Source organism: Rhamphochromis sp. 'chilingali' (assembly GCF_963969265.1).
Source record: "Rhamphochromis sp. 'chilingali' genome assembly, chromosome: 2".
In the NCBI taxonomy this organism is placed as follows: Eukaryota; Metazoa; Chordata; class Actinopteri; order Cichliformes; family Cichlidae; genus Rhamphochromis; species Rhamphochromis sp. 'chilingali'.
Window position 1 is genome coordinate 60182324 of NC_137930.1, and position 10658 is coordinate 60192981.

The following is a 10658-nucleotide window of genomic DNA, read 5'->3' on the forward strand; positions in this document are numbered from 1 at the left end:
CTTCTGAATATATAGAATGAAACTTGAATATATAGAATGAAACTTGAATATATAGAATGAAACTTGAATATATAGAACGATCTTCTGAATATATAGAATGAAACTTGAATATATAGAATGAAACTTGAATATATAGAATGAAACTTGAATATATAGAACGATCTTCTGAATATATAGAATGAAACTTGAATATATAGAATGAAACTTGAATATATAGAATGAAACTTGAATATATAGAACGATCTTCTGAATATACAGAATGAAACTTGAATATATAGAATGAAACTTGAATATATAGAATGATCTTCTGAATATATAGAATGAAACTTGAATATATAGAATGGTCTTCTGAATATATAGAATGAAGCTTGACGTCACGGAGGCGCTTGCGCCATCTAGTGTTTTCCTTGTTTGTACCTGCGAGGAATGGCACTATGAGCCAGTCCGCACGGAATTTTGTGGCTCAAATTCTAAGTAATGAGGAGCTAATTAACACCTTGGCAAATGCATGTTCTGGCCAACCTAATATTTGTACTAGTGTACCGCATCGTACTACTGATGAAGAAATTTATTCACTTTTTCATCGTGGAAGACCAAATGCAGTGAACCTCTCCGGTCAGATAACCCCTGGCTATCCAGCTAACGTTATAGAGAACGTGCCTTCCACATCACAGGAGTGCCCCACAACAGGTCCCATCTACAATCTTAGACCTTTTACTCGAAAGGGCCCAAGGCAGAAGAGGTAAGAACAGAACTAAATGCACTGAAATTACTAGTGGAAGGTTAGTAATAGCCCGTAGGTTTCAATTGCTCGACGAAGCTAAGTAAACAAAAATATCACAAAAAAACAAAACAAAAAAACTGTGCGATAGACTGACAGCGTGTGGACGTGGAGACTAAACTGTGCACAACAGTTAATTTGTTTAATTGTGGAAACATTTCTATAATATTTCACGTCCCGTAAGCTTAATCTGCAAACATTGTGTAAAAGCAAAGCACATCAGTTGTTACAATACATAGTTGTTGGCAGTATATAATTTAATGAAACCTTTTTTAAAGCAACAAAAAGTACTCCGTGAATTGAAGACATTTGTTTATGTGATTGTTAAGTTTCTCCACCCATCCATCCCACTATCTTCCATCATCTATCCATCCATTCATCCATCCATTCTCTTCCACTTATCCAATTCAGGATTCCAAGAGCCTATCCTAGCTACCATGGGGCTAGAGGGTGTTTATTAATGCAGATTAGACATGTGTACAGCATGGTGTATTTTTTTAATTAAATGTACTTCATTGATCAGAGAAGTGTAATATAACATGCAGAAATGTTTAATTTGCCGTTATCCTCCATTAGGTTTCCAGCACAACTAAGCAGGTCACATTCTGTGGCTCAGTCTTTCACCAAAGAAGTGATTCTCTTGCCAGACCATCTAACTACACATGTGCCAAGGCGTAACAAAAAAGCTTGGCTTTTTGAAAATGGACATATAAAATCTGCACTGGAGTTTAGCTGTGACTTGGACTCAGACAAAGTAATGCAGGCAATAAGGACTGCCTTCCAGCCAGTTGTTGAAGGATGCAGGTAAGCATTAGATCCTTTTTTATAAAAAAATATATATTTTTTGTTACTTAGATTATTATACTATTAAAGGTCAACTTTGGGTATTTCCAAAAAGGATCTGGGAGCACCGATCAGATGACTGGATTGATATCTTTTAGAGTTAACAAAAATTAAGCCTTTTAATGTATTGTATTGTATTGTAGTCTGTTAGCCTTAACAAAAATTTCATATACACTATGTTTTCTTCCTCCCCTAGGCTACAGATTTTGCTGGCATGCCACACCAAACTAGTTGAGCCATCACTCACTTCCAAACAGACTTTGAATGGAGACCTTGTGAAAAAACTGTTTCATCAGAAGTCAATTTATGTCAGACCTGACAAGGTCATCTTATGTAAGGACAATGAATCAGTAAGTAATCCTGATCATTTCAGCAAATGTATGTATTTTCATAAAATGAGAGTGAAAAAGGCAAAGATGGATTTTAAACTCCCTTAAACATTGTCACTTGTATTATGTTTTAATACATAATACATAAACATATTACTAATATTTATTATGACATTTTGTTGTCAGTATAATGAAATGTATTATCTGTTTTAATTTACAGACATATTCTGATGGAGAGAGTAGCCATACAAGCAGGCAGGATTTCACAGAAACGTTGAATTCTGACAAATGCGGTAAATATTCCTATCTAAAAGTCGCTCCAAATAAACTGTAAATTAAGTTGGTTCAGTGTCTGTTACTTAGTCATCTTAGGCATTGTGTCTTTAGCTAAGTGTCAAGTCTTTGTTAAAATCATATTTAAATTTAGTTTAATATTTTGAGCAGGAAGAAATGTACCCCTAAATACATGAAAAGCAAAAGCTATAAATGTGATTAGATGTTATTCAAAAGTTAAACTCCTGTTCTTTGTGTTCTCACAGTTGAAATTTCTAAAGAAGTTCCCTCAGCCATTCCCATTGTTAACGCACAGTCCATGTCTGTTGATGATGAGGTCATCTGGTGCGTTGCTACCCAAGATGTTTGTACTGTTGAATCTTCCATCTCTGCTGACACCCTCACAATGTCCACCAATCCTGCTGTCGTTGCTACTGATGAGGATGAGCCTTACTCCAGTGGAACATCTGCCTTTGTCAGTTACAACACACCTGGCTTATCAGTGGGTTCTTCTGCCAGTGTTACTGGTGACACACGTGTCTTCTCTAGTAACACCTCCAGTGTGTCCAATGGACCTACCCAGCCAAGTTTATCCAGCACATCCTACAGGTATGTGTTTTGTACATGTTTGTATCTTTTAATCTTTTGAGCTATATTGTGCAAAAGTCATGACCCACCCCTGCTTTCTTTGTATTTTGCTGGAAAAATAGGAAAGAAGCGCAGTGATTTACTGAAGTCTACAAAATTCTGTCTACAAACAGACATGGAAGCGCAGTATATTAGAGTAGAACAAAACTTGTAGAATTTTAATGAGCTTAAAATTCAAAATGTGATATGAGCTACTTTAGTCTTCAACATAGCTTGAACTCTCTTAACCAAGCTTTCTTGATGGTGATGTCTTATTTTTATTGAATTTCTTTAAGCATGGTTCAGGAATAGTTTTCCAGGCTTTTTGTTCTGTTCTCTGTCAAGATGATCCCACACAACTTTAATAATGCTGAGGCCAATCTATGTATTGTGATAATGTAATTCTGTCAACATCATTTATATGTAATTTAACTAAATAATTTACAAAACATTCTGGCTTTGCAGTACATATCTTGGCCTGTTTGAGGAAGAATACCTGTCAGATGACCCCGACCTCCAAGAAGCCATTTCAAGGTCTTTAGACTCAAGTGCAAGTGAAAGGTCAGTACAACACAAACTTTTACATGTTGAAAGGTCAACATATTAACCATTATTTTATGTTTGTTGCGGAAAAGGAGTCATCTACTGTCTAGTTTTGGATCAGTTTGAATAAGCAAACTACGAACTGCAACCTGTGATTTCTGTTGTCATTTGAAGATTACCAAGGCTATCAGATTACTTATATTTTACTTGATATATGTTTTGGTTTATTTTTACTTTTTTGAATGGAGGTTGGTTGTCAGTGTTGGATCTTGTTGTTTTTCTTGTTCTGCTTGTATTTATATAGTGTATTTATACTATTTATAAATACTAGTGTATTTATGACAAGATAAAAATGTAAACTTAGTTTAACTTAAACTTAATCTTTTTTCCATTATCACAAACATTCTTGATTTGTATCTCTTTTTTGTTAAATATCAATTACAGTCTTAAGAATGGTACATCATTATTCTGTTGGTGGGTTATTGCCATTGAGACTAGTATATTTCTTTACTGTTTTTTTTTTGTGTGTGTGTATGTTTCAGTGACGTCCAGAGCTTAGAGAGAATCTTGGAGCAGATTGTTACTAGAGTAAATAATGACAGCACTGTACGCTTCAACATCATAAGGCGAAATGTGTGGGATGGAGCATCCAGAGCCATGGGCAGATCCAATTTTTCACCAGAGAAAAAAATAGATGTGAAGTTTACTGATGACTATGGAATATCTGAGGGTGCTGTTGACAATGGAGGACCTACTCGGGAGTTCTTCCGACTTTGCCTCTGTGAAGTCAAGGACAAACTTGGCATCTTTGAAGGTCCACCCAATGCTAAAGTTCTTACGTGCAATTCTAAAGGTACTTATGATTTTATTAATTGTTGCCATTTGATTTATTTTACATCAATACATTATACATCAATTGGTTTGTGATTACATGTACGAGTTTAGTATCTCATACAGTTAACTAAACACATTTTTTTGGCAATGACAGAATTTTTGTACCACCACAGAGGATTTTAAAAAATTAAACCTAGATTGACTGAAGGGAAGATTGTCTGCTTTTAGTTGAAAGGTTTGAAACAGTACTACATATTTAGAAATTCTGGTCATTTTTATACATGCTCTCTCATTTCTCAAAAGTAATTATTCAAATGACTGATATGGTGTAATTCAACAATCAAGAGATGCACTTATGAATGGAAACACAGATGTTTTACAACAAGGTGCAATAGTAAATAACTGGAAGGACTTTGCCAGAAAACATCTAAAAGAACTATGCTATACTACTATGAAGATATGGACAGATTACACCAAGATTAACAAAAATGATGGAAGGAGAAAAGCATAGTAAAGAAAAGAATAGCTTAAGTCACACATGGTGGAAGCAGTGTTATGACACGGGCACGAGTAGCTGCCATAGAACCAAGCCACTACTGTTGTCAATGATAGCACTGGTGATTTGTGAAGTGTAAAGGGCAATCTGTTCAGATTCAGCCAAATGCAAATGCTAAATTGATTGGACAGTGTAAATTGATAATAACCCAAAGCATAACAAGCCAGCTCAGTTACCTGATCTGACTGTAAGGCTGTAAAGAATTGTAAAGAATTTTAATCCTTGTATTAAAAATAATACATAAAATGGTGTTAGCTTTCAATCACTTGTCTAAAGCAACCATCTTTAAAGATGGTGGATAATGTATAAAATTGACTGTAATTCCTAATCAGCTGGTGCCATTTTTTAATAAAATACCTCGAAGGAATTGCACTTTAGTATCATCTTGATTGTTTGGTATTAAAATCCAAGGTGGTGGTGCACAGCAAAATTAAGATGATTTTGTTATTATCCAAACTATTATGGGTGCAACTGTATGGGCAATATTTTTTTCAGAAATAATATTTGGTAACTTGTACTAACACTTCCCTAATTTTTCTTGCCCGAGTCCTGCACCTTTCTAGTAAAAGATCAAACATTTTAATGGCTACAAGAAGGAAGAACTAAAAATGTGTGTGGCAGGTTATGGTTCTGTTGGTTCTGTTGGTTACAGAATTTAATAATTGCACTTGTTTTCCAGCTTAATAACTTATACCTCAGCCTCCTGATCGGTTATGGGGTTTCATAGGGTTAATGTACTAATTAAACACTGAAGCTATTAGTTTTGTATGTTCTACTAAATAGTAGAGTCAAATAATTCATTTTATAATTTCCTCATATTGTTTTTAGATCATACAGGCCGAGAATGATCTACAGCTGCAAGATGCAGTTGCACAGGCAGCCAACTTGATCAGTCTTGCTGGTCACAATGTTTGCATAACACTTCAAAACAAACAAGAAACTGCTTTGGATCTGGCTCACTGGTATGTCCTTCAACGGACCCGTGCACCTTTTGAAAGGTATGTCTAAACACATACTGTAATGGTAAAAAATTAAGCCTGTCAAACTAAAGTCACTGTGTTGTGAAACGGGTATTAGCCTGTTTGGGTGGTACAGGTCTGTAGCGCTCCATGCTAGTACAGTTCATAACAAAACAGATATCTTTCATTCATGAAATTAAAATTCACATAAAACGTATCTGTGCCAATGTAGGCATGTGTTTAAATATGTAAATAAAAATAGATTCAAATTGAGTAGCATTTGGGTTGATTGTAGACTGACAGAAAAGGTATGCCAATGGAACAAGAGACCAGATGTATTTGAAAGCAATTTGTCACTTTTACTCCAATTCATGACAGGTCCCTGTGTATCATATTTCAGCTCAGTTGTTCCATGTATAGGCATTCTTTATCTGTATCTAAGACAGTCTGGCCCTGTAAGGGGAAAAATGTTCTTCACCTCTGATACAGCAGTCCACAGGAAAGTAAAATGTAATTAGTTCAGAAATGTCTCTTGATAAAACCTCAAAACCTCTTGTTATGATACAGGTTCCAAATCCAATCAAATACAAATATAATAATAGTAATATAAAATACAATTTGATTTTGTTTTATTTTGGCTAGGTTCAGAGATGGCTTGAGGTCTCTAGGTGTCCTAGATGCTCTACAGACATACCCTCTTCAGATGAAGTGCCTTTTCGTGAAAGCTGGAATGGCTCTCAGAGCAACTGATATGGACAATCTATTCCAGATCATTCACTCCGAACGAGGGAGTAATGCATTTCAAGATGAGTGCCGGACCCTGGCTTTCTGGCAAGACTATCTTCAGGAGGCAGAATGTGAGTTTACTACTTGGCACATTGTTTGACCATAAATCAAAATTCTCACTTTTGTGCAGCAGCATCATGAAATTACAGACATAGATGCCATAACAAAAAAGGTAGATAGATAGTACTGATGCAAGTGCTGGGTTTACAAAGAACATTGTATCCAAATGTGATTTCAGTTTGACTTCAGTGTATTAACAGGATAAATAAATAACAGGATAAATAGGAGGATAACTAAATAAATAAATTATTACCAATCCTGTATACTGAGTACAAATAATAGGCTATTGCTGCATCCACGTACATTTAATATGTTGTGGTCTCCACTAACTTCTTTTTTTGACATTGTGGTTTCACTGTATAGCCTAAATAAGCTTCATGTGTGTCTTTCAAATTACAGCTTACTTTTAAAAATATATACATGTTTCACTTTTGATTTAATCTTTTGGTAATTTAATGTATCTGTACATCAGTAGTCTTAGTCAGAATATCATTATGATTTTGTATTTTTCTATCTTATAGTTGAAAATGATGTCTCTTTGGAAGATATTCTTGTTTTCTGCACTGGATGTGACAGCATACCAGCCCTGGGTTTTTCTCCAAAGCCAAGCCTTGAGTTCGTCACTAACTGCAGATTTCCAGTGGCCAATACTTGTGAAAATATCCTTCGTATACCAGTTCATGCAGTGTACACTACTTTCAAATCAGACATGGATTTTGCAATACGGAATTCACCAGGATTTGGAAGAGCATGATGTGTTTTCTTAAGGATTGGTGACATGATGAGGATTTGGGTTTTTTTCTATTTTGCATATGCATTTTTTATTTTCTTGTTTTTGTTAATGTTGTTAACCCCGCATCAGAGTACACCCTGGACAGCAGTAGGACTGTATAGCCTAAATAAGCTTCATGTGTGTCTTTCAAATTACAGCTTAAATACCAGTTCATGCAGTGCACACTACTTTCAAATCAGACATGGATTTGATAAGCCGAAGAGAATGGATAGAATAATTTTGTTTCAGTTTATACATGTGGGGCATTTTTTTGTTTTTTGATTGTAGTTAATTTGTTTTCCTGCTTATATGGCATGTTTTGTCTCTGGTATGACCCATAGTAACATTACATTATTTAGCACCCCTGCAGTGAGCAAAATAATATGCCACAATCTCATTGTTATATAGAATTAAGTTTTCTCAAATGCTTCCTGTGTTCAACTATTCCACATAATGTGAATTTTCAAATGAGATGAGTTAAGCTTTATTTCAGTGTCCCATTTGAACAATTATGCTTTACACAGAACTTTGTATTAATATCATTTAACTTTTAGCTTAACTCACAGGTTTAAAAATGTTTTTGTTAGGTTTTGGTAAAGTTTTGAAAAGTATTACAGTAACCCTACATACTAAAAGGTAGAAAGACAGTATCTCCAACACTGGCAGCAAAGTTGTCTATAAATGTGACAGACATTGGTTAGGTCAAACCTGGTTATGTTACAGGTTGAAATATGAACATTATATCACACTATATGACATTACAATCTTATCAAATTATTATATATTATCAAAGTATTATAAACAATAATAATAATAATGATAATGATAATAAACATAACCTGGTTTGCAGGGAGTGTTTTAAGGATTTTGTTTGCATATTTTACTATACTACTTGATAACACAGGCTCATTGTAGATTGTTTGGGGATTTTTTCCTCTTTCATTTTGTTTTTTTAAGACCAGCCCTATTACTGCAGAATATTATTTCCTTCCTATGGGTACTGGAAATACACAAATAAAGTGTTCTGTGTTTCTACTTTTTATGTAATTTGTGTCTTTAAAAAAAAGTTTAAAGAGTTTAAAATGTATAACATATTTTATTTAATGAATGAATCATAATTCCTGTTTATTAACAGATACATTAGTACATCATACAATCATATGTAACATATACTGTAACATTTTGTACTGTGACAAGTATGGTTTGTCATGAAAGAAAAGTGTAGTCTAAACACTTTATTTGTCTACTTTTATGATTTAAATGGCACAAGTGAATATGAAGATAAAACCAGTCTTTTTATCTTACCTTTCTTTTACCTAAATAATAGTCTTGGACCCTTTTCAGTATCATGATATTTCACAATTTTTAGTGTCTGGCACTCAAATAAATTTTTTAATTAACACAAACAAATTTACTAATAACTTAACTGAAGCATGCGGCATGCTGTCAAAAAAACTTCTATCCCATGATTTCCATCGTCACTCAAGGGGTCGATCTGCCTCAAGTCAGCCGTCAACTGCTGGTGATGGTAAGAACGATGTCTGAAGTGCACTTGACTGAGCGGTCTGTGATGCTGAGGAAGTTGCAACATTCCAACAGTCCACAGCTGCAGCGGGGAGTGATTTTCCATTGTCCTTAAGCTGTGATGGTTCCACTGATTTACAAATTCATCCACAGATCTGTTAATTCTTGGAAGATATACATGGTGAAGAGCCCTAATATGAAATGGATCAGTGCTATCTAAAATCCCAACATTTTACATAAAGAGGAAAAGGTCTTTAAAGTATGCTGACACAACTCTGTTTAGTTCACCCCACAATCTTTCAATTCTTTGATTATGCACACTTCGTCCAACCATAAAGCTTCCTCTGTTTGGCCCTCGATGTTCAATCATAAACCGTGCAATATCAATATTCTCACTGCCAGCATCACCCCTGACACGTTGTGGGAGGCCAAAGAGATCAACGGCACTCTGGAAAAGTTGCATAGCAGTTGATGCTCTGTTATCTGTGCAGCATCTCATGTAGGTAATGCAGCGACTGTAGCCGTCAACTCCTCCATGAAACACAAACCCCCAAGGATTTAACTTATGGTTTGTGTCAATATGCCTGGAATAAGAAGAAATATATTATTATTATGACACTAGATGTACATTAAAATAAAGGTCTATGACTTTGACATTGTACTTCTGTCATGTAAACTATTTCTGGAGATAAACAATATTTTAAACTCAGACATTATACAACATTGTTTATTAAAACACAAACAAAATATTATATTACTACAATGCAGGAAGTAATAATTAACATTAATCAAATTTAAGACGTGAAAAAAGGCATACCACACTTGATTTGGGACAGTGACATTGTAGACCCTCCGCTGAATTGCTCTCCGTCCTCTCAAAGCTCTTCCCACTGGATCAACTATTCTTAAACGTTCTCGCACTCGCCACCGCTGAACTCTGATTCCTCTTCCTCTCAAACTACCACTAATGTAGGATTCTCCTGAGCCAGGGGTATGTGTAAGAATCTCAGTAATGAGATGATCAAGATCCACATTTGAAATATTATTAAAATTTCCATAGTCCACTAAACCTAGTTGTATCCTGTGGTTGTACAGTGTTCGAACATTTACTGACAACATTTGAGATATGGCCATCCAACTAAACCCCAAGTCTCGCATGTCAGTCAGCTGAGTAGCTGGTATGTTGTACCTAAAAGAGTTAGAAACAAAAGAAGAAATATGTTAACTTCTTTCTTATTTCTTGCATTCATTATCTTGTTTGCCATCTCTTGACTCTTTCAAGTGCCATACACATTATGAATGAATTTGTTTCCATTTTTATCACTTACCTTGGCCTTCCTCTTTGAGATGTAGAATGATATAATGAGCCCATAACATGTGCTTCAGCTTCTGCTCGAAGTGTTAGCTCAGTTGACATCTCCATCAGTGATTGATAAATTCCCTCAAGAAGTGTGCATAATCTTCTCCCAGAAACGTTTTGTTGAACATTATTCATGAGCACTAGAAATGTTGCAATAATGAAAACGTGTTCTTCAAGGTGACGTAGTATAAATTCCAAATTATTTCTACCATTTGCAGTTTGAACAGCTGTCGCAAAACAGTTGTCAAGCTCTAAAAAGTACTGAAATAGTTCAGCTGATGCCATTTTGTAAAGGCAGAGAATTCAGAAACACATCATCTCTAAAAATGAGGTTCATACATTCTATATATTCAAGTTTCATTCTATATATATTCAAGTTTCATTCTATATATATTCAAGTTTCATTCTATA

The 10658-nt window shown here is 34.9% G+C and overlaps 1 protein-coding gene and 1 long non-coding RNA gene across 2 annotated transcripts; both read left to right on the forward strand.

Annotated features, from left to right (window-relative positions):
- Positions 1-425: 425 nt before the first annotated feature.
- On the forward strand, positions 426-4413 carry LOC308384727 (uncharacterized protein; the record flags this gene model as incomplete). Its single annotated transcript, XM_080863315.1, has 8 exons — positions 426-742; positions 1358-1585; positions 1821-1974; positions 2174-2246; positions 2493-2835; positions 3319-3414; positions 3939-4249; positions 4385-4413. Exons 1-8 carry the CDS (start codon positions 435-437, stop codon positions 4411-4413), a joined length of 1542 nt encoding a protein of 513 aa, XP_080719441.1. The 5' UTR covers positions 426-434.
- Positions 4414-5619: 1206 nt separating this feature from the next.
- Positions 5620-8309, forward strand: LOC308391833. Its single transcript, XR_013970702.1, has 3 exons — positions 5620-5784; positions 6515-6602; positions 7113-8309. It is a non-coding gene; the product is annotated as an uncharacterized lncRNA (long non-coding RNA).
- The last annotated feature ends 2349 nt before the right edge of the window (positions 8310-10658 follow it).